Source organism: Salmo trutta, chromosome 3, assembly GCF_901001165.1.
Source record: "Salmo trutta chromosome 3, fSalTru1.1, whole genome shotgun sequence".
Lineage (NCBI taxonomy): Eukaryota > Metazoa > Chordata > Actinopteri > Salmoniformes > Salmonidae > Salmo > Salmo trutta.
The window spans coordinates 61049068-61070119 of NC_042959.1; the positions used below are offsets into that span (position 1 = coordinate 61049068).

The 21052-nt window shown below is 45.5% G+C and overlaps 1 protein-coding gene across 2 annotated transcripts in view; it reads right to left on the reverse strand.

Annotated features, from left to right (window-relative positions):
* The window catches only part of ascc3 (activating signal cointegrator 1 complex subunit 3), a 141511-nt gene that overhangs the window by 116714 nt on the left and 3745 nt on the right, over nucleotides 1–21052 (reverse strand). For both annotated transcript variants that reach the window (XM_029743720.1, XM_029743716.1), the window contains exons 4-6: nucleotides 20262–20455; nucleotides 19701–20099; nucleotides 13602–13719 (exon numbers count right to left, since the gene is read on the reverse strand). In XM_029743720.1, the coding sequence (XP_029599580.1) occupies nucleotides 13602–13719; nucleotides 19701–20099; nucleotides 20262–20455 (711 nt within the window). The remainder of the gene's footprint in view (nucleotides 1–13601; nucleotides 13720–19700; nucleotides 20100–20261; nucleotides 20456–21052) is intronic.

Genomic DNA, 21052 nt, shown 5'->3' on the forward strand with positions numbered 1-21052 from the left:
TCTCTCAAAGTCACCACACTTTCATTGACGTAGTCTAGTTTTAAATTATTATTTTACCCAGGTAATACATTGGCTTTGTTGTTTTCAGTAGTCCATAGTAGACAAATTCACAACAAAAAAAATGCAATACAATGTCGGAGTCTAGATATTTAGCTTTGAATGTCCTGATGTTCCCAATTGCCCATTTGAGTAAATTCCTACAACTCCAAAAACTCCCCTCTAACTGGATTGAGTGGGCGGTGTGTGGACTTGGTTTAACACATAGGTGTCAAAAGTGCTTCAAATATAAAACAGTTGAGATTATTTTGCAGAAAATAATGTTCCTTGAGTTGTCAGAGTTTAGCAAGACGAAAAGTAGCTAACAGCCACGCTCTGTGCTCTCTCATGTCTCGTCACTGAGCAGAGCAGCACAAGAGGAGCTGTTGCTATATACACAGACATCCAGAGCCGCCATGAGGAGAGCTCATGCACAGCGAGCAGGGAGCGAGTGACACACGGAGAGGAGCAGCTAATGGATTTAATAACGAAGGAAGTTATTTCTAATTTCGGGTTTGGGGCAAAAGCAAATCGGGCCTGGGTAGGGCCTGAACGTCGCAGGCATGGGGTAGGGCTCGGGCAGGGCTCTAGTAAACATCACAGCAAATCATTTGAATTACACGTCCACCAATGGTTGAACAGCCCGAGAGAGTCAGCTAGTACGTGCTGCTTTCTGGGAATCACTGGCAAAGAAGAGAAGGATGGAAGTGCAAAGTCTCGCATGGTGACATAATTTGACTTTTTGACAGACGGGGTGTTTTGATATCTATGATGCAACCATACAATAAATGATGATATGTTGATGGTATTTCGAGACCGTATGCATGGTGGATTGACTAGAAATACACATGAAAATGGATTTAGAGTAAAATTCCCCTTTAAAAAGGTAGCCTAGGTCTATGAAGCACTTTTGGCCGACTGGTCAAATATTATGAGGTCCAGTGAAAATTACATTTGTTTTAGCTTACCTCAGCATTTTCTCTCCCATTGCAACTGGCTTGCGGGGGATTTTGGAAGGTTGTGGGTGTTTTTACCTTATGATAACCTGCTTATTGTGGTGACTGTCACAGGAAACATCAGATTCTAAACAAACAAGCCTAGGCTAGCGGAGATTCAGCACCATGGATAGCTCAGTTAATCAACTGCCCGCAAATCTGACCAGTAGCCCACCGTGTGCCCGCTTTTGTAATCATAACATCATGAAACAATGGTGCAAATTTCCTCAAGCGCTTTTGTGGACACAGTATCTGCCGTTTTGTGATTAGCTACCGTTTATATTTCAGCCTCTGCCAGTGCCACGTTAGTGGAGATTTGAATGTGAGATGGAGATTGACATTGGACATTGTGTACGGTAACGGCATCGAGGTCGCCTGCACATATAGTACGCAATTACATTTATAGAAGCCATGCAGCCTAAGGGATGTTTTCTATTGGGGACTTTATGATGAGTAAATATGGTAGGCTGCTAGCGTTGATTGGTTTAATGTATGAATGAAGCCAGAGAGTTGACTGTATATCGCACGTGCATATTTTGTATTTTTGCGGCTCAGCTTATTTACCCTTCTCTTTCTCTGCATATCCTCTCACCAGTTGTGATACGTTGAGGGAATCTTGGGCATGGTGGGCATGGTAGGCCATGGCCATTTTTGGGGCGCTGATCTGTATAGCCTGTAGGTCTACTTGTTCTTTGCAAGAAGCCATTGCACGCAGCGCTTTGAATTGATGGCGACTTTGTGTAATCGGTCTACGGTAGGCTACAACAGCACACAAATCACACACTGAGCGCTGATGATTGATCATGCAGATAACAGAGCAGAGAAGGCCGCAGAGGAGCCAGACTTACACACTGCATATCATTTAACAGTTCCATTTCATGTCACGCTGTTCATAAAAATAATGTATTATTACCTATTCCTTATCCCTCCCTTCCCTATCCCTTCCTCCCTCATCCCTACCTCCCTCATCCCTACCTCCCTCATCCCTTTCTAGCTCTCTCTCATCCACTCATGCTACATCTCTCAGATAGAACAGTGACTGCCACCAACTTTTGTGTGTGAAGCGAACCTGAAGACAGGAGGGCCGGGCATTCGTGTGGTTGAGTCCGTTTCGACCGTTAAATGGACTCTTAACAACGTGATGAAGCTTTGTTGCTCCTTGCTGAAACAAGCAAATTAGACTTCAGTTGCCTAGGCAACGCCCACCACAACGCAGCAGCGGCAGACACAGAAAATAGAATGAATAGAACAGTACACTCGCAATAGTCCAAGTGGAAATTCATGTAATAATTAGGAATTCCCCTCACTTTAACACTTTTTGGTTACTACATGATTCCCTTTCCCATATGTGTTATTTCACAGTTTTGATGTATTCACTATTATTCTACAATGTAGAAAATAGCAAAAATAAAGAAAAACCCTGGAATGAGTGTCCAAACTTTTGACTGGTACTGTATATCACCAGTAGTAAACTACACATTAGCATTAATTCCCAAATGTCTAATCTGCCATGTTTATTTGGTTACGGTCATTTATGTTAATACATTCAATATATTATTATTACAGTCATTTACCGTTCTCATTGTCAGAGTGGACATGTTTTGCAGAACTCACAACCTATGCTACACTTGTGAGAAACAGGTTTTAGTTTATTTCATTCCATTTATGGGTTTTGTCAATGTATTTATTGTCTCTCTGAAATGCTCCTGTTAATGTTGAGTAAGAACGCGCACCTGAATACGTACATGTAGAAGTAGGACTAGTCTACCTGGCCTGCGCATAAATGTAGGCCTATAAATGTGCCCATTTGGGGTTGTCTGATAGTATTTCTGATTGTCTTAATTTACCACAACTGAGATGTGGAGCTTCTCAAAGTAATTTTTCTTCACTTCAAACAGCAAGTAAACAAAGTCTGTTTTTAGAATCAATTGAGAATGAAAAAAGTTCCTGAAAGCATTTGGACAATATTTCCAACTCTCTCCCTTTCGATAACCAATCGGCATGAAAGGGAAAAATGTAATGCTCTGATCCAGTGGAAACGTCCTAAAACCCCCGATTACTTCTTTTCCTTTGCACAAATAGCCTACAGCTGTGTCTGTCCCGAGCTCACTGGCGCAGGAAACTCTGGGGCCCCAGAATATGTTATACAATGTCTCAGGTTTTCTAGCACAAGTTTTAGGGCGACCCAGCTGATGCGTTTCAAGTTCGTTGCAGACAGGCCATGCGTAGCCAATGTGATTTATAGGATATTTATTTTTATCAGGATATTTTCTACCTGCAGGCTGCAATGTTTTTGGGTTGGCTTTTGTAGGCTATTTTTACATAGCAATAAAAAAAGCTACTTTTAGACTGGTATAATTTTCATTTAGATATAATGCAGATTAACCACAGACAATGATTTTGAGATACAAAGACTATTATAAATTAAACTGTTCCACGAAAATGTGCATATGAAAACCCTAACTCGCATGCAGATTGGTAGAAATGCTAAGATAAATTGGCACTCCAAATGTATAAGGCTCCCGACTGCTGGTGTAGCCTATTTCCGGCAACTTCAGGAGCATAATGGCAGAATCTGCGAAGATCAGCAGCAGCGGTAGGAGGGTAGGGAACAAGTTTTTTTTCTTCTGTTTGGGCTATCTTGATCTCTGGCTCCCTCTTGAATCATTTGTGTCTTATTTAATCAAACAGTGTGCTCAAAGCATCAGACAAGTTCAGCACATAGTTGATTTTATTAAAACATAGAAACATTTTCTATGTATAGAAAAATACATGTTTAAAAATGTGGACCAATCAATTGTTCAAAAGAAAAAGACTAATCCTGGTCAACCAAGATTATTTTTATTTGGGGACAGCCCTAGTAGAAATGCAGGAAATGAGCTTTAGATAAACCCCCCCCCCCCCCAAACAAGTCTGAGGGAGGAACACCCAGACCCCCCGCTAGGTTACCCCCCCCCCCTTATAAAACCAAAGTTGCACCCCTGCATGCACAGAAAGAGAAACACAAACAAAGTCACACACACAGACAGACAACTGGAGGCTATTCATGTCAGGTTTTAACTGACAGCTGGTTCTGCTGGAACCACCAGTACCGCCCCGCCTGCGGCAACTTCAGGGATCACTACTAAACTGGACACACGGTCGGACACACACACACGCACGAAAACAAACACAGCTGTAGGGTTCGCATGGCTACTAGACTGGGCAGGTCAACCACAGACGTCTTCCCTTCCCGCCCAGCTAGAGACACTTGGCTCCGGTTGCCAGATGTGTTATCACCGATCTTGACCAGCTAATAAGACTCTTCCTCATTACTACTGCTGCTTTGTTAATTATGCGCAGAGAGGCAGGTTTAATTGGCAGCTCTACAACAGGGCATGCCTCCAATCATCCCCTAACCCAGGGGTGGGCAATTCCAGTCCTCGAGGGCCTGACTGGTGTCATAGTTTTGCCCCAGCTAACATACCTGACTCCAATAATCACCTAAACATGATCTTCAGTTTAGAATGACATTTGATTAATCAGCTGTGTTTGCTAGGGATGGAGAAAAAGTGTGACACCAATCAGGCCCAGAGGAATGGAGTTGCCCACCTCTATTCTGTCAGCCCACTGTCCTACACCCACCTGAGCCCTTATTCTGTCAGTCCACTGTCCTACACCCACCTGAGCCCTTATTCTGTCAGTCCACTGTCCTACACCCATCTGAGCCCTTATTCTGTCAGTCCACTGTCCTACACCCATCTGAGCCCTTATTCTGTCAGTCCACTGTCCTACACCCACCTGAGCCCTTACTCTCAGTCAGTCCACTGTCCTACACCCACCTGAGCCCTTATTCTGTCAGCCCACTGTTCTACACCCATCTGAGCCCTTATTCTGTCAGCCCACTGTCCTACACCCACCTGAGCCCTTATTCTGTCAGTCCACTGTCCTACACCCACCTGAGCCCTTATTCTGTCAGTCCACTGTCCTACACCCATCTGAGCCCTTATTCTGTCAGTCCACTGTCCTACACCCACCTGAGCCCTTATTCTGTCAGACCACTGTCCTACACCCATCTGAGCCCTTATTCTGTCAGTCCACTGTCCTACACCCACCTGAGCCCTTATTCTGTCAGTCCACTGTCCTACATCAATCTATAGTACATCCAGCTATCTCTAACAGGATTGGTTAGAGTGTGAAATTATCCAATATCATAGGTGCGAGCAGCCTCCCGGTAGCCACATATGCATTTCTGTTTGTCCCATCTTCCTGTCCTCCCAGAATGAGCAGAGACTGGTCAGTGGTGCTGACACAGTGACACTACTATCACTCCCTCTCCCGGTTTCAGGAAACAGGCCCATTCCTAATCCCTAATGAAATGCAGTCAACTGACCCACTGGGAGCTGGGGTTAACATGTCTGAATCAGGTGGAACAGGGAGGAAATGAGGACTGGACCACTGCAGCGCACTCAAGTCCCAAATTTAGACAAGCTATTTGGAGAATAAAAATGGTGAGAGTAGAAAAACAAGAATGGATATTAATTAATTAATATCAATCAATCAATAAACCATACGTATTTATGTAGCCATGTTTACAACAACATTTGTCACAAAGTCCTTTACAGTAACACAGCATGAGGAACCACTGAATATGGTTTAATCAGTGAAGTAAATATGTGAAATCCCAACAAGATTGTATAGGTCTTAACAAATTAACCTTCCAGTCTGAGCTAGTGTGTGAAGTAGGCCTTGTCTGTCAAGTAGAAGGACCAGATTTTATCATCCTCCCCTCCCTGTAACACTGGAATGAGAGTAAAAATCATTTAGATGAAAAACTAAACTCCTTGTCAGTGCCGGTCCATCCTCCCTCTCGCTCACTTTCTCCCAGCCCATCAAGACTCAAAAAGACTCTTTTGAATTTTTCATCCAGCCCTCTCCACCTTCACGTCCATTTCCATCTCAAAGGTAGCAGCTCTTCTCCTTTCTTCACACCTACATTTGGGACACGGACACGTCTGTACCCCCCCAGCCCCCCTCTCTTAGCCCCCGCTGACACTGTGGTTGTACATCCACACCCCTCCTTTCTCTCCCTCTTCCCTTTCATGTGGCTCGCTCACCCGCTCACTCTCTTGCTCTCTGTGAGCTCTGTGCTGCTGCGTTCCACATCTATTGGGTTTGCTAGATATGATTGGGGAATTTTCTGCATTCAAATTGAGCTTTTTCCCCTTGTGGCTACCACTTTCTAAACAAATGTAAACAGATACTGAGCAATTAGCAAAAAGATGCTGTAGCATGTCAATAGAGCAGGGGAGTAAACCAACGAGGGAGTAAACCAACGAGGGAGTAAACCAACGAGGGAGTAAACCAACGAGGGAGTAAACCAACGAGGGAGTAAACCAACGAGGAAGTAAACCAACGAGGAAGTAAACCAACGAGCTCACTCTGGAATAGGATGCGTGAAGTGGTGTGTGCGCGCACGTGCGTGGTAAGGGTCTGTGTGCGTGCGCGCACGCCTACTGCATGCATGAATGTGTGTCTATGTGCCTACCACGTGAGTGTCTGTCTGAATGAGAAAGCGGAACTCTTGCAAGCCACATCTTGGCTCATTTTAATATGTAGAACATGTTCCACAGACAGTTCCATAGTGCTGAGAGGTCTGGCTGATGGTGCAGTGCGTGATTCGCTGCCTGACCGTTTGTCTACAGAGATACCAACTAGTTTGTGACCATGTCAGCAATGATTAAGTTCACCCTGAACAGCTCAAATTCCATCCCTCAGTTTTTTATTTTACTCAGACAGCGTGTGTGCGCTTCATTACTCAAACATGATTTAAAGGCCATAAACTCAGGAAGAGCTTAGAGAAGAGATGAAGAATCTATTCTTTGTCATAATAATTCTATATATAGAACACTATCCATATCTATGAACCTTCCTGGGAAGCAAATCACAGAAGATAAGCGTCTCACCATCTCCTGCCGTCATCAGTAGTACCAGCTAGCTGAATCACTTGAGTTGGAGTATGCTGCACAGATTTACAGATCTGTAAAAACAGCCATCAGGCAGAGTACATGTATTTACCAACATGCCGATTAAGGAGTTTGCAATTTGAAAGCTAATCAGCAGTTGACAGACCCTCCCACCAAATCCCACTTCTTCTTTGATGGAATGCAGAAAGTGTGAAATTTAATCAGCCTCTTTTAGCCCCTCCTGACCTCTCCCCTCTGTCGTCAAGGCAACGTTAATCTCAAAAGCCATCTGGCAGGCAGGTGAACTTTGACAAGCGAAAAGAGAAGAAGAAGCCTATCACCACTTCCTCTCCATGCGTGTAACGTGAATTGTGGGTGGGTGGCTGGATGGATGGACGGACGGACGGACGGACGGGAAAAGAAAGGAAAGAAAAAAAACAACCCAGAAAACATCCTCCGTCTCTCTTCTCTGTGGTCAATACATGACAAAGAGAGGAAGAGGCAAGTAAGCTAAAGTAGGCCAATCAGCTCTTATACGCTCTAAAGGTTTACCACCAACCACTGCCCCAACAGTGTAAAAGGAAGTTAATATATCAAAGTGATTCAATATTAAAAATGAACTTTTAGTTCACCACACTCAGCTCATTTTTCCAGGGGTTGGAAGTGACCTAGAGAAGTGAAGACTTTAGGATGCAGTATTGTCCAGAGATAAAGTATCATGGAACAGAAGTGAGCTTGATGTGAAAAACACATAGCCCTTCCCCTAGCCCCCTAACACCTGCAGTTCCAAAAGGTAACGTAAAGAAAACAGATACTGGTAGGTGGATATAGCCTAATGTGGTGGAACCCGTTGTTGTTTGTGTCGCACTGCTATGCTTTATCTTGGCCAGGTCGCAGTTGTAAGTGAGAACTTGTTCTCAACTGGCCTAGCTGGTTAAATAAAAGGTGAAATAAATAAATTAAATAAATAACTTCCCCTTAGCCAAATGAAGCACTAGATTGTGTCAAAGCTGGTTGAAATGACATCATCACAACCGGATTACGTCGTCATTAATGACGACATTTCAACCAGTTTGGTACCACTGTGCACAGGCTAGTGATTATCTAGGCTACCTATCCAGTCCCATCAGGTCAGAGACGATTGTGGTGCGTCTACCTGCCCAGTATACCTTAGCTTCATTTCCTGGTCAAAACGACCTGGCACTTGATACCACACCTAGGCTCAGGTACCATAGAACCAACCACAGCTAATTAATGATTTATACTGCTTAATTACACACAGATCAATTGATTAAATACACATACTAATGAATTTCACAAAAACTGATAACGATTTCCTCGAGTTACTAAGTCCAACCCTTTAAACCCGTGAGAATTGGCCTATACGGCTAGGGCTACGTTGAAATGTTTCTTGCAGAAGAAATATGAAAAGCATATGCATAACCATGGTAGCAACTGAAAGGGAACAGTTTGGAGATTATGAAAAAATATTAGACCAAAGGTGAGGACACAACAGTTAACCTGAAACAAGGCATAATTTGAAAGCTTGTTCTATTGCCAACATGACTAGCCAAGTTCTAAAATACTATCTTACAGTTAGGCTTTCACAATGCAATTCAGGGAAAAAATATCATAATTTTGGTGCACATAAAAAATAAGTCATTAAAGTGCATTCAAGTGGGTGTGCCCCAACACAGTTTCACAATAGACAAAGATAGGCTCATTCTGTTCAGAACAACCAAGGGTATGATGCCATGTCATCTTATAACTACATCCGACATAGTGATCATAAACGTTTATATGAGTTGTATAATATGGAAATGTGAAGTGGCTTGCTTGTATGACATCGGTAATAAAGAGATGCTCTGCTTTGTTGACACCACACTCCACAAAGCAAGTCCTGCAGGCTCTAGTTTTAGCTTATCTTGATTATTGTCCAGTCATATGGTCAAGTGCTGCAAAGAAAGACCTAGGTAAGCTGCAGCTGGCCCAGAACAGAGCGGCACGTCTTGCTCTTCATTGTAATCGGAGGGCTAATATTAATACTCTGAATGCCAGTCTCTCTTGGCTAAGAGTTGAAGAAAGACTGTCACTTCTTGTTTTTATAAGAAACAATGTGTTGGAAATTCCAAATTGTTAGCATAGTCAACTTACACATATCACTGACACACACACTTACCCCACCAGACATGCCACCAGGGGTCTTTTCACAGTCCCCAGGTCCAGAACCAATTCAAAGAAACATACAGTATTATACAGAGCCATGAGTGCATGGAACTGCCATCTTATATAGCGCAAGTGAACAGCATAACTGGTTTCAAAAAACAAATAAAGCAAAACCTCACAGCACAACGCCTCTCCCCCATGTGACCTAATTATTGTGGTTATGTACTGACATGTGTGACTGACAGATACATTGCAGACAAAAAGACTAACATGTAGTGTATTTTCGTTATGTGCAGGACCCCAGTAAGACTAACCCTAAACATCAAAGCTGTATTTATTATAATTCTCAATGTCTCATCTTTCAAAATACATCGAGTCATCTTAATGTACAGCATATCGCTCACTCGGACAACAAAAGTCCAAAAGTTGCCCAATTACTGGAAGGGATGGGGGCAACTTCTTGTAGCGCGATTAACCAAAATGGTGTTTATTTTTTGTTTTTAAAACAACTAAAGCGACAGATGTAAAACTATTTTTAGTTAAAAAAAACGTATTCTGTGAGCTAGCTCAATGCGCTCAATGTACCGTTTTTCTAGAGATAAGTCTGATCAAACCCTAACTGCGATGTAGTAGGGAGCCAATATTCTACATAGTTTACAGCAGAAAACGTGGTAATTAACTACAATGACCATAATTCATTGCACGCTTACATGTTCGGTCTGTGTTTCTTTTACACCTGCTAAATGCACGAGGTATCTACCTGAAAACACATTATCTAAGTGACATAGTTTCAGCGGCCATTAAAGTATGCCTTATTTACTTTGAAGAACTACTAAAATAGTGATTTTGGCAGACAGCACAGGCAGCAGCTCTATAGAGATGAGATGATGACTTGGAATGTAACAAAGTCATCGAATGAAACAAATGTAATATACACAACATCTGAAATATTTGATTAAAGTAAAGTAATGTGAATAAATGAAGCTTAATAAGTGCTAAGCAGTAATGGGCAGTCACCACCACCATGGGACTTTGTGTTGTTACAGCATTCAACCCACATAACACATAGGGCATTTATTATTTACTTTTTAGAATCGAAACCGAAAACTGTGATTATTTTTAAATAATCCAACTGAAACTGAACCGACCTCAAAAAGCACTAATTGCTCAGCACCACAATCCGTACAGCGCTGTGAAGCAGAGAGACAGCACTGTGAAGCAGAGAGACAGCACTGTGAAGCAGAGAGACAGAGCTCTGACGTCATGTATAGCATGTTACTGTACAGCCACTGCATTCCAATGTTGGCATTTATCAGTGTCCAAATGTGCCATTTTCAACCCGGGTACGAGTGTAAAGGGCTACAGGTCCAATACAGACTGTTTATTGGCTCAATATCAAATCATTTCTGGGTAACAATTAAGTACCTTACTGTGATTGTTTTCAATGAAAATGGTGGGGGGGGGAATTGCTTCCTAGCAAAGAGCAATTTCTCATGCTAGAATTTTGCTAGGACTGTCTGGAAGTTGTCCGAGTGGAGCGGGTAAAACTGAAAACAAGCTGTTATTGGCAGAGAGCTTTGGAACTCTTATTGGTCTATTAACGCATTTACAATTTCAAAGTATTCTCTCTCTCACACACACAGGACAATCTCATTTTTGGCCTGAACTGGGCCTTTAAATTAGGTGCTTAATTTACAGTATCACAACCACCGCTGTAAATGTAGGAAATGAATGACTCAAATAGATAACATAAATCCCTTAGGCTATACAAATATATAGAAATGTTCGGAAAAACTAAAACTCCAGCTTTATTTATATTTTTTTCCAATTTCTTTGATGCCTGCCTACGATTTGGAACCAACGACAACCCCAGCAATGACAAATTGTCCATCCTTATCTTCCCACACACAACTTCAGCTACTCACAGCTTTGTTCACATTTTAAGGGTTAAAAAAATATATATGTATATTAGCCTCCAAGCGAAGAAAGCATCTCCAAAAAGAGGAGAGAGAAAGCAGGAGAGACGAGGAGTGATACTGCTAGCTCAGCATGGGGTTCTGTGTATGAAAAATAAACAGTCAGGCACTGGGCTCACTGTGCTACACAGGGCTCACTGTGCTACACAGGGCTCACTGTGCTACACAGGGCTCACTGTGCTACACAGGGCTCACTGTGCTACACAGGGCTCACTGTGCTACACAGGGAACAGCTTCAGTGACATCCAGTAGAATCAGTTCCATGCTGTGGGGAAATACAGACTGAAATCCCTGACTGAATTCAGCTACAGGCCATGGGGGAAGTAACTTCAATATGAAACAGTCAGTGTACTGTAGGCAAAGCCTGGGAAACAGTGGACTACAGGGGCAACAGCCTTAATATGAGCCAGTCAGCTCAGCTCCAAGCTACAGGGGGAGAGCAATACAGAAGGCTGTATAATGTAGAGAAGATGCTTCACTGAACTACATCTGCTCCTTCCTCTGTATACTGTATATACAGAGGAAGGAGCAGATCAGCATAGCTAAGTTACAGCAGGACACATATCCTAGTACAGGGGAGGAGAATGCTTCCGCACCAACCAAGTCAGTGTATTCTCTGGTACTAGCCTGGTCCCAGATCCGTTTGTGCTGGACACTGATCATAGGAGTTGGCAAGACAGTAGAAACAGATGTAGGACCAGGCTAAGGGACAATGCCACCCCTCTGTATAATAACACGTCTACAGTAAACATGTGCACCTCCCTGTGTCAATTATTCCAACATATGTTGTGTGGAAAGACATTTCATTTGTAAGTACCAAAATTATATAGGTAATTATGGGAAACTTGTTTCTCATGAGAAGATGCTTACATGTCATGAGAAGATGCTTACAGGCAGAAGCTATGCTTGTTCAAATGTTGGTTTGGTGGGGGACAAAATGTCTAGTTAGCAGATAAACTAACGGGCAGAGCTTATAGAAACGTGTTGCTCATGAGGGGATGCATATAACAACACCTCATTCCATAACAGTAGCTCAAACGGGACAGGATATGCTTGTTCAAAGTTCGGAATTTCAGTTGATTACTACAGTACACCCCTTGGGCCAATCAGTGTAATTGTGTACATGCCGGATCTCTATGGCAAGATCACCAAAGATTCACCAAAGTTTCGCCAAAATCGGGCCAGTGCTGTCTGAGATATTGCATGTGACGAACGTACTAAAGGACGGAGACAGAGCCACAGTCCCCTTCCAGATTTCATCGTGGGGACAGTAATACTATACAAGGCATGAGCCAGGTATTTGTCTATAGAGTGAAATCCTACTTTGCTACCTTTTCTCTGATTTGTGTGAAGTAGTGGAAGGCAAGAGGGGCAAAAAGAGAGGGACTGGTCTAGTGCTGGAGATGACTATCTTGGATATAAAGGGATCATGGTGCATTACCTCCCCCAACCCTCCTCCCCCAACCCCCCAACTCCCCAAAAACCTAGAGAAATAATGAAGGACTGAGCTAAGCTTAATAGGCTATCTTTAGGTAATAGCTTTTCAGTGTATTGAGCCGTTTGACAATCATGCAGAAAATGAGAGCAATACCCAGCTCCAAAACAGACCTGAGGGGTAGGTGATGGGAACAAAGAAATGAGAGAACGATGAGGGAGGGAGGGAGGGAGGGAGGGAGGGAGGGAAAAAAGATATAGAACAGAAAATAAGATAAGGTGGAATGTTGAACCTTTGGGTAGAGAGGATGGTGAATAGCCTTTTCACAGTTACGTGAAATGTACATAAAATTAACACATTTTCCATCTTGAATAGCGGAAGGAAAGTATTTGTAATTGTATGCCTTAGTAGGCTACAGCTTTACCAACCTTCACCCATGACAAAGAGACAGGGACACTGCATTTCATACGGTACCTCTCTGTACTAGAGTCCTGGACACCATCAAAGATTTACAGAGTCTAATATTGATTTGTACATCAAACCCTCAGATCTTTAAGGGTTGTTGGAGCTGGACTGTGCTGTTTGTGTTGTAGGGATTAACATCCAAACATGGACCAGGTGTTAAAGGTCATAACCCCTCTGAGAAATGCAGAGCCAAGAGTCGACCTTAGTGACCCTATCATACATCACCCTCTCCTCCTCCTATACTTCAGACCACACCCTCTCCTTCCCTTGAGAACACCCTGACAATGATGAAGGTTGGGGGTAAATAAGTATAAAACATTGAACTAAAAAATGGCTAATATTAAAAGTGGTCCTCCATATGAGGGGTAGTGATGGGCAAAATATTTATTTATTTCATAAAAATGTTTCAATGATGAATGTCAAGATTTGTCTAGGTAGGTAGACTTTGAATTTAAAACCAATTATCTACAGTTTAATTCATCAACGATGCTCTACTCCACTGCTCTCTGAGACTGTGGTGGATCTCTGGTTTCTATGGAGATGACCTGGATGCCTCTGGTGCAGGGGGTGTGGTCTGACTCACCTGGTGGGTAGTTGATCCTGTCTGCAGGGATGGAAAGGAGAGTGTCCACGATGGAAGACCTTCTCTGGAGGAGAACAGAGATCATCTCAAATCCCTCTGGGCCCAGCAGCTCAAACAGCTGGATGAGAGAGAGAGGAGAGAGAGAAAGAGATTCAAAGAGCGAGAGGAGCAGAGAGAGAAAAAGAGGGGGCAAGAAAGAGAGTAGCAGAAAGAGAGGGAGATGAAGAGAAAGGTGAGAGAGAGAGAGAGTGGGAGACATGGTGTGCTTAAGCCAAAAACACTAAAGCAGTAAACAAACACATCCTATGGTTCAACCTCCATCCTCCCCTCTAAACACATGCTTGCAGTGCCAAGAATGAGCACCTGGTAATTACCATGCCCAAAGTAAGTCTGGGCCTGAGACAGAATAATGCTGTGCCGCTTAGCCCCCCAAACCCAGCCACCTGGCACTTAGCTGGCTGGGGACAGCAAAACAACAGCAAAACAACAGTAAACCTGACTGGGCGGGAAGCGATCACTGAGCTAGGAGCTGGCTAGCACAGGAGAGAAACATACAGAAATGCTGTGTGCACAGACACAATGAGTTTGTTTACATGCACACTAATACACAGTGTACAAAACATAAGGAATAAAAAATAAAAAAAATGATTTTACATTTTTTAAATGTAATCTTTATTTAACTAGGCAAGTCAGTTAAGAACAGATTCTACCTGGTCCAAACCCAGATGACACTTGGCCAATTGTGCGCCACCCTATGGGACTCCCAATCACGGCCAGATGTGATACAGCCTGGATTCAAACCAGGGACTGTAGTGACGCCTTTTGCACTGAGATGCAGTGCCTTAGACCGGTGCACTAGTCGAAAACCCCTGCTCTTTTCATTATATAGACTGACCAGGTGAATCCAGGTGAAAGCTATGATCCCTTATTGATGTCACATGTTAAATCCACTTCAATCAGTGTAGATGAAGGGGAGGAGACAGGTTTAATATTTTTTAGCCTTGAGACATGGATTGTGTATGTGTGTGATTCAGAGGGTGAACGGGCATGACAAAAGGTTTAAGTGCCTTTGAACAGGGTATGGTAGTAGATGCCAGGCGCACCAGTTTGAGTATGTCAAGAACTGCAATGCTGTTGGGTTTTTCATGCTCAACCGTTTCCTGTGTGTATCAAGTATGGTCCACCACCCAAAGGACATCCAGCCAACTTGACACAACTGTGGGAAGCATTGGAGTCAACATGGGCCAACATCCCTGTGGAACGCTTTGGACACCTTGTAGAGTCCATGCCCTGACGAATTGAGGCTGTTCTGAGGGCAAAAGGGGGTGTTCCTAATATTTTGTGAACTCAGTGTAATATATTAAACTGATTATGGCAGTATGCAGATTATGCAAGTCATGTAAACACTTTACTCTGCTTATCTTAATCAGCGTAAAGTCTAAATCAAAGTAAGCATACGCCGAATAAAACACCTAGTTTTTTAAGCAATCTGGAATTATTAGGACATGTAAACAGCTCAATTACACTGCTGGAACACGGATTAATCTGCACATTTGCCAGCACCGGTAGCACAAGCCTCCCTCTTATGCACGAATGAAGTGAGTTTGGAAAAACTGAAAGTTTGCATCTTAGAATTAATTTTCACATACAAACTTTATGTCCTAACTCAATTTGGCTTCACAAAAATAACATGATCGTTGTGGTAGAATGTTTATTTTGATGGCCGATTTTCTGCATTTATTTAAGTCCCAGCAGGAAGCCTGATTTCAGATGTGTCCATGTAAACATGATTATTAGGGTAATTGTTTATGTGCATGTAACCGTACTCAATGAGACAACATCAAAACCCACATAGTACCTGGCATTCCAAGATATGAGCAGTCTTGAATATACGCAGAATTTTTTTATCCTGCATTATTGTTTTTGAAATAATAAAATATAATACAAAACTGATCATTCAATTCATGCTTTTCAGTCTGCAGATGGATAAATGGATAGATGGTTGGATGGAAAGAGAGACTTTGCTCTTTTGCTTATCCACATCCTCTCTGGGGACTTGGTTAGCCACCGCGGTAGGGGAGCCAAACAACAGACGCACTTTGATGATGTCAGGTGACAGGTCAGCCACCCTCCTTTGTGAAGGCCAGTCTTTGTTTCTCTGTGTGCTGGGTCTTGGTTTTATTCTCTGTCTCCAAAGTCCTTTCCCTCTCAGTGACTGGAGGGTCGTTCCATGTCATTTCAGAAAGCAACGACACCCACAATCTCAGATTGTTCTGAAATAATTTCTGTAGTTAGAAACAGATTAGATTTGACATTGGGGGGGGGGGGGGGGGGGGGGGGATTTTACAATTTCTTTAGAATCCTCATGTCTTACTCATTGTTAGATTTTTTTTAGGTCCAAATCAGATGTTATGTACTATATTTACAGAATTTGGGTGCAATCAATTAGCTTAATTTCTCAGAGATCAAATTATATTTGAACATAATAATGTTGCTGGGTCTCCATCGCGCTCTAGTGACTCCTTGTGGCGTGCAGGGTGCATGCACGATGACTGCCGTCGCCAGCTGTACGGTGTTTCCTCCGACACATTGGTGCGGCTGGCTTCTGGGTTAAGTGAGCAGTGTGTCAAGAAGCAGTGCGGCTTGGCAGGGTCGTGTTTCGGAGGAGGCTTGGCTCTCAACCTTCGCCTTTCCCGAGTCCGTACGCGAGTTTCAGCAATGGGACAAGACTAACTACCAATTGGATATCCCAAAATTATCTGTAACCTTCTGTTTCTTACTACAGAAATGACTTCAGAACAATCTGAGGTGGTGGGTGTTGAAATCCTTGTGCTTTTTGAGGTGGAATGACCCTGGGACTGTGTTGTTATTGTTGGTCTGTTTTTCACCTGCTGCCCAGAGAAAATATATTTTTTATGAGCACTCATGAATTCTGTCCTTGAAGTTCATTGGATCCTCTCAGCCTGGAAGGGAAGGTGAGGAGGACAGAGGAGTCCGCTGGGAGTGAGAGACAGTTTTCCCCTCAGAAGGAAGGAGCTCACAGACCTAACCACCCTGAAGGCTTTTTTTTACCTTTAAGCCTGGATGAGGCTGAGACATTAGGTGAACTGTGAACCATAGATTGTTCTAGAAAACGCATAGGCTACAACAAGCTTTCAGGAAGACAGGCAACTATCAGTGACCACATAGATCACTGGTTATAATACAAATATTGAATGAGACTGCCATACAAGCAGCACACCCGCATACTGTATGTCTTACAGCGGTCAAAACTATGAATATAATAACTCAAGAGTCTATATCCCTGTGCTTTAATGGAGCTACAGCTCTTTTCACAACCACCAAAAACGTACCTTTAAAACCAAGCTTTCTTTCTCAAGCCACTGCTATTGCAGCAAATGTCATCATTCCAGGGGTACAAATGAGAGGTAATAAAATAAAAAGCGGGGGTTTATCCTGTCACATGTAATGGTACAGAGTACAGAGCCTTTAAACTTTGCTGTTGAATATGGAGTCACGCGCAGAGAGGTGTGTGGAGTGCACACACACAAAGGGCACTCCACATCTAAAGATGCCAGTAGGAGAGTTGGCTTCCAAATGTCAGCTACGTGAAGAACATTAGAAGAGAATGTAGACTCAGGTATTAGTAAAACCTACACTCTGTCTGCTGTGGAGAGAAGGAAAGAGAAAGGGAGGGAGCGTGTGGTGGGCCTACAGGCAGGAGCGCGGGGTGGGCCTACAGGCAGGAGCGCGGGGTGGGCCTACAGGCAGGAGCGCGGGGTGGGCCTACAGGCAGGAGCGCGGGGTGGGCCTACAGACAGGAGCGCGGGGTGGGCCTACAGACAGGAGCGCGGGGTGGGCCTACAGACAGGAGCGCGGGGTGGGCCTACAGACAGGAGCGCGGGGTGGGCCTACAGACAGGAGCGCGGGGTGGGCCTACAGACAGGAGCGCGGGGTGGGCCTACAGACAGGAGCGCGGGGTGGGCCTACAGACAGGAGCGCGGGGTGGGCCTACAGACAGGAGCGCGGGGTGGGCCTACAGACAGGAGCGCGGGGTGGGCCTACAGACAGGAGCGCGGGGTGGGCCTACAGACAGGAGCGCGGGGTGGGCCTACAGACAGGAGCGCGGGGTGGGCCTACAGACAGGAGCGCGGGGTGGGCCTACAGACAGGAGCGCGGGGTGGGCCTACAGACAGGAGCGCGGGGTGGGCCTACAGACAGGAGCGCGGGGTGGGCCTACAGACAGGAGCGCGGGGTGGGCCTACAGACAGGAGCGCGGGGTGGGCCTACAGACAGGAGCGCGTGGTGGGCCTACAGACAGGAGCGCGTGGTGGGCCTACAGACAGGAGCGCGTGGTGGGCCTACAGACAGGAGCGCGTGGTGGGCCTACAGACAGGAGCGCGTGGTGGGCCTACAGACAGGAGCGCGTGGTGGGCCTACAGACAGGAGCGCGTGGTGGGCCTACAGACAGGAGCGCGTGGTGGGACTACAGACAGGAGCGCGTGGTGGGACTACAGACAGGAGCGCGGGGTGGGACTACAGACAGGAGCGCGGGGTGGGACTACAGACAGGAGCGCGGGGTGGGCCTACAGGAGCGCGGGGTGGGCCTACAGGAGCGCGGGGTGGTCTACAGGAGCGCGGGGTGGTCTACAGGAGCGCGGGGTGGTCTACAGGAGCGCGGGGTGGTCTACAGGAGCGCGGGGTGGTCTACAGGAGCGCGGGGTGGTCTACAGGAGCGCGGGGTGGTCTACAGGAGCGCGGGGTGGGACTACAGGAGCGCAGGGTGGGACTACAGGAGCGCGGGGTGGCCTACAGGAGCGCGGGGTGGCCTACAGGAGCGCGGGGTGGGCCTACAGACAGGAGCGCGGGGTGGGCCTACAGACAGGAGCGCGGGGTGGGCCTACAGACAGGAGCGCGGGGCAGGCTTACAGACAGGAGCGCGGGGCGGGCCTACAGACAGGAGCGCGGGGCGGGCCTACAGACTGGAGCGCGGGGCGGGCCTACAGACAGGAGCGCGGGGTGGGCCTACAGACAGGAGCGCGGGGTGGGCCTACAGACAGGAGCGCGGGGTGGGCCTACAGAGGGCACTCTAACCCTGATCTTTAATTGCTAACACACACCCATGCAGCCGCACACCTATTTTAGACTAGATGCTGGATAGGGGGGTAGAGGAGAACAAGCAGAACAGAGAGCCACTAATAAATTATATGAATTAAGGTGTGTGGCGACCTTGTGTTTTTGTGGGCTGCAGGGGCGCGAGGAAGAGAGAGAGAACGACTCTAAATTAAGGACCTGTATAAGAGATGGGAGCTCTGCCCAGAGCCTCATCAATCCATCCTCTCCTCTCCTACAACCTGGCATCTCTCCCTCCCCCTCTCTCTCACTGTGTGTTATTTTCTTGTGGAAGAAGTGAACAACATGTCCCAATAACACCATGGTTCAGCACAGACTAAGTGCTGCCTTAATTGCCTGTTGTTGCCCAGTACTTGTAGCCCAGTTCTTCTAGCTAGTCTTGATTCATTGGTAACTGTGCAAATCCTTTCCACATACACTCAACCCAAGGTCTTTCCACACTCTAAAAACCTGAGAATCTCAGACATAAACATTGAACCTGAACACTGTTTCACTTATCCTGGTGTGCATGTCAGGCATACTGCAGCCTTTATCCTGGTGTGTATGTCAGGCATACTGCAGCCTTTATCCTGGTGTGTATGTCAGGCATACTGCAGCCTTTATCCTGGTGTGTATGTCAGGCATACTGCTGCCTTCCTAGGTGATGGGGCCTCCCTGGAGAAGCAGTAAGATCTTCCTCCTCTCCTACAAGGTTAAGGTCAGCTCTCCATATCTCTCCAAACTTCATCTTTAGCATGAGACACGCACCACGTCAACCTCACCCACACACACACACACACACACACACACACACCCTGAGCTAAAGGCCAAGGTTGACCTGCCGTGGAGACAAGGTCCAAAGTGGATGTGGTCTGACCTGGGGTTTAAACCCCAGAGGCCAGCTGGCTAAGGTCAAGGAATAACTGAGGTTTGGGTCGGCACAATAGTGTGAAAAGGGTAAAGGTGGTGTGAGAGGGTGCTGCTCACCTCATTCTGCAGCTCGTCGTCACTCTTGGTGGAGGCCAGCATCTCAAACAGGGAGGTGCACAGTTCCTCAGGGCTGGAGGAGATCATGTTGCCTCCGTTCAGGTACTTCTCCACCTCCCCCCTAAGGATGGTCCCATCCCCAGAGCTCTGAGCCCCTCCCGGGCTTAGCCTGCCTCCATCCGCCTCTCCCCCATTACCCCTGCGACCTTGGTGGTTGTTGAGGAAGCTGTGAAAGTTCAGGCCTCCACCAGGGGTCTCGTCCTCAGGGCCCCCCGCCCAGGGCAGGGCCTCCTGGGGGTCCAGGGTGTAGCAGTCATAGGAGAAGGTGATGTTGCGTCCGAAGGCCGAGCCACGCTGAGGGGCGCGACAGGAGCTCTGGGAACGAACAAACTCCTCCACCTGTAAAACATGAATAAATAAATAAATATATAAAGGCATAAATTATAAGAAAAATATGATGTAGAATAATAAAATACTAGGAAGAAAATGTTTAAACCAAAAAGTAACTTTTTTTTATGTTTTATGTAGACCTATATATAGTCAGTATTACAGTTGTCCCACCTGGGACTCTCCCAGAGGGGCCACAGCCCGGGACACAGCAGCACAGGAGGCGTCGGCTGCCGAGGAGGGGAAGGGCCCAAACATCTGCTTGATGGCCCTCGTCTCCTCGTGACCCACATGGTCCTTGTTGTGGAACGTCTCAAACAGGAAGACAGCAGCACTCTCAATGGTGTCCTGGCCATGCTCTGTCCCCACTGCCAGAGACATGGGGAAACAACAAGATACTTAGTTAGCTAGATACCATCATCATTTATTATTAGGCCAGTTTCTTCAGTCCCACTATTCAAGCGAGGTAATATGGGCTGCCATCAGCATCACAAATATGCTGACACTGATGATGATCATTGTGATTATCAGAAAACCCACTACCATTTACTATTACCATTAGTGATATCTAGCTGGCTAGTGGCTACAGCAATGTGACATTTCTTGCTGCACTGCTGTATGTTCCAACTGTATATTCCAAGCAGTAAAACGCTAGCGTTGTCTAGCCTTGTCTAGCACTGCTCCTCAGAGAAATGAAAGACGGAAAAGAGCACTTTCTAAAAGACACATGTCCTCTCTCCGTAGCTCATTTAGAGGGAATCAGGACTAATTGTCCAAAAGAGAAGAGAGAGAGAGAGAGAGGGAAGAAAGAGAGAGAGCGATCGAAAGAAAGATAAAGGGTCATACTTAGAGGCAGAGAAACAGATGAAAAGGATTTAAGCCAATTAAAATGGCCTAAAAGCATCTCACTCTCCACTGTGTGTGTCAGGGCACGATGGATGTTTTTCATCTTCCTTCTCAGTGGG